This window comes from Colletotrichum tamarilloi (assembly GCF_030869305.1).
Source record: "Colletotrichum tamarilloi strain Tom-12 chromosome Unknown Scaffold_416.1, whole genome shotgun sequence".
In the NCBI taxonomy this organism is placed as follows: Eukaryota; Fungi; Ascomycota; class Sordariomycetes; order Glomerellales; family Glomerellaceae; genus Colletotrichum; species Colletotrichum tamarilloi.
The window spans coordinates 1-2473 of record NW_026849797.1 but is presented as its reverse complement, the minus strand read 5'-3'; the positions used below and the strand labels follow the sequence as shown (position 1 = coordinate 2473).

General features: G+C 50.5%; 2 protein-coding genes across 2 annotated transcripts; one reads left to right on the top strand and one right to left on the bottom strand.

The window, feature by feature from the left end:
• CTAM01_17215 (uncharacterized protein) lies at positions 1-667 on the bottom strand (the record flags this gene model as incomplete). Its single annotated transcript, XM_060533203.1, has 2 exons — positions 1-274; positions 335-667. Coding segments are annotated over 2 exons (607 nt in total), but the record flags the coding sequence as incomplete, so codon positions are not given.
• Positions 668-1696: 1029 nt separating this feature from the next.
• On the top strand, positions 1697-2473 carry CTAM01_17214 (initiation-specific alpha-1,6-mannosyltransferase; the record flags this gene model as incomplete). Its single annotated transcript, XM_060533202.1, has 2 exons — positions 1697-2082; positions 2128-2473. Coding segments are annotated over 2 exons (732 nt in total), but the record flags the coding sequence as incomplete, so codon positions are not given.

Below are 2473 nucleotides of genomic sequence, written 5' to 3'. Positions count from 1 at the left end.
ACATTGGAAACCAGGGCGCGAAAGAAAGTGTTTCAAGCCTCGCAGAGGTTGGCTCGAACTCATCCCACTGAATAAATGGCTCGAAGGCTGGTTGAAAAGGCGAGTCCGATGCAGAGAGCGGGGCAATAGAGGTGTCCAGTTCCCAAAGAGAAGCATAAGGCGCTTTGAACGGAAGCAAAGACCGAACTTTGTCGTCGATGGTTACTTCCTGGCTGCGAAATCCGTTTCGCAAAAGATAAGCAACAAGCTTGTCGCGGCCTAACAGAAGAGCAAGCTGAAAAGCTGACAGCAGCTCTGTACTTCGGAATAAGCAGTCCCGTTGGGATTCAAAGACATCAGTACCGCAATGACCGAGGAAGCAGTCGTACGGCAGTCTCCTTTGAAAATCCGCCCCCAACTGCTGAGCTCTTTGAAGTACACATAGTGAAACGGGGTCGTCTTCGCACTCGGAAATCGCCCAGGCAACACAACGAGGAACGGGCGATTGTAAGTCTCGCTGGTAAAGCAGCGGCGTACAGATAACCCGAAAAAGCTTGCTGCACAGCGCTAGTAATCGGAGACTCTTATCATCGCAGTATGCCATTACCATTGCAAGGATCTCCGGCGGCAAGTAGATGGAGCTAGAGGGTCTCTGGGAGGGCGTAAGTTCACCGGGGATTGCTGACATGGCGTGATTCTGGTCTCCGTGGCTCAATGCTAGTGCGTAGCTTGAAGTGGTGAATGCTTATTGCAATTATCTTGGGCTTGACTTAATCCAATCATAGCAGACATCCTTTGATCCAGTCATTGAAGAAATCTTGAATGCTCGAGAATTCTGATGGCCAATCGTACTGATCAAATAATCCTATGCGCTGGCTTCGTCCAGATCTGGGCACGAGTATCGAACATCACTAAAGACGCACAATTAAATGCGTCTCCGGCTCAAATCCCCGATATTTTCTTCTGCGTGATCATTGTCACAATCGCGTGGAACCAAGCTTGCCCGGACGAGTAAAATATGACTTGGTGACGCATGAAGGAGGCAGATCCTAGAACCGTCCCCAGCAGCACGATCAAGACCAGGGCTTCCTCTCCATTTTACCTGCCTGCGCGATCCACATCTCGCTCTAGCCAGGGACCAGTTCTGGTGATCGTCCATGCTATGTAGAACCCCAGTAGCTACCTTTTGTAAGCTGGGCGCTGGATATAGATCTACCGCTTGTCTACATTCATTGGATGGAGACTGGACACAAAACTGCTTAACAGATTAGTTTGTTGACCGGAAGCGAATCGCTTGTGCAGTCGTTCTGAGATATTGTACAATCGCTCTGGTCAAGCCGAGAGCAGCTGATTTCGGCGCTGTTCGGGCGGACCCAGAAAGTATCTAACGTACCAAGACGTGTTGTTTTCAAAGAGTGCAAACGACCACAAGACCATTACAATTCAATCCATCAGGGCAGCTGCGGACTCCTCGTCAAGTCATCAAAGGTTCTTTCCACCCGTGCATGTTGTCGTGCTCAGCACCAACACAGTGACATCTCAGAAGGCACGCAAACTTCCAGGTCTGACATTTCGGAACACAACAGCATTGACACATAATTATTGAGTGTTCGGTACGGTATCTAGTCCGCGCTCAGACTACCCACAGTACACTACCACACGCACCGATCCAAATACGTTGTCATCCATATTTTAGTCGCACACGACGCTAGATCCGATGGACTCCACAAAGAAGGTCCAGGCGTCCGTGATAAACGCCGGATGCCGCTTCTCTCGTCCGGCATCTAGCCGACGAGCTCACGTCATCATTGCAATGGCTTTACTCATCTCCATCAGCACCTACTTCCTGCACAGCCTCGACGATCGCGTATTACGTCGATCCTTTGAGGTCAGTCTTTTGCAGCAAATCCTTTATAGACCGTCGATCTCATGCGCCAACGAGTATCATCAATATTCTTGGTCTCTTTCACTGTCAGAGCACTCCATACCGCCCCATATCTGGCAGATCAGTGTACCGAAAGCCAACGGCATGAATGACTCCGCGAGATGGACGACGATGGAGCACATCAGCACGTGGCTGGCCCTCAACGGAGGACATACGTAGTAAGTTGGCTTTGTCTCTGTACAGCACGAGCTGAGACCCCACAGCGCTCTAGTCGACGGCAAAAGCAGCAACAGCTTTGTGAAGTCACACTACGGTAATACCTCCGATGTTTATCACACGTACGAGAAACTGGGCAATGCTGGTATGGGGTCTAGTCTGCTTCGATATCTCCTCCTGGAAGCTGGAGGCGGAATCTATACCGATCTAGACACTGTCGCCCTGAAGCCCATTGATACATGGGTTCCAGGCCATCTGCAGAGTCGTGTCCGCTTAGTTGTCGGCATCATATACGATCAGCAAGACCATGCGCCACAAAAGGACAAAGCTTACCCGTTGCAGTTTGCCCATTCGACAATTGCTGCTGCACCTGGGCATCCGGTTATCCACAGC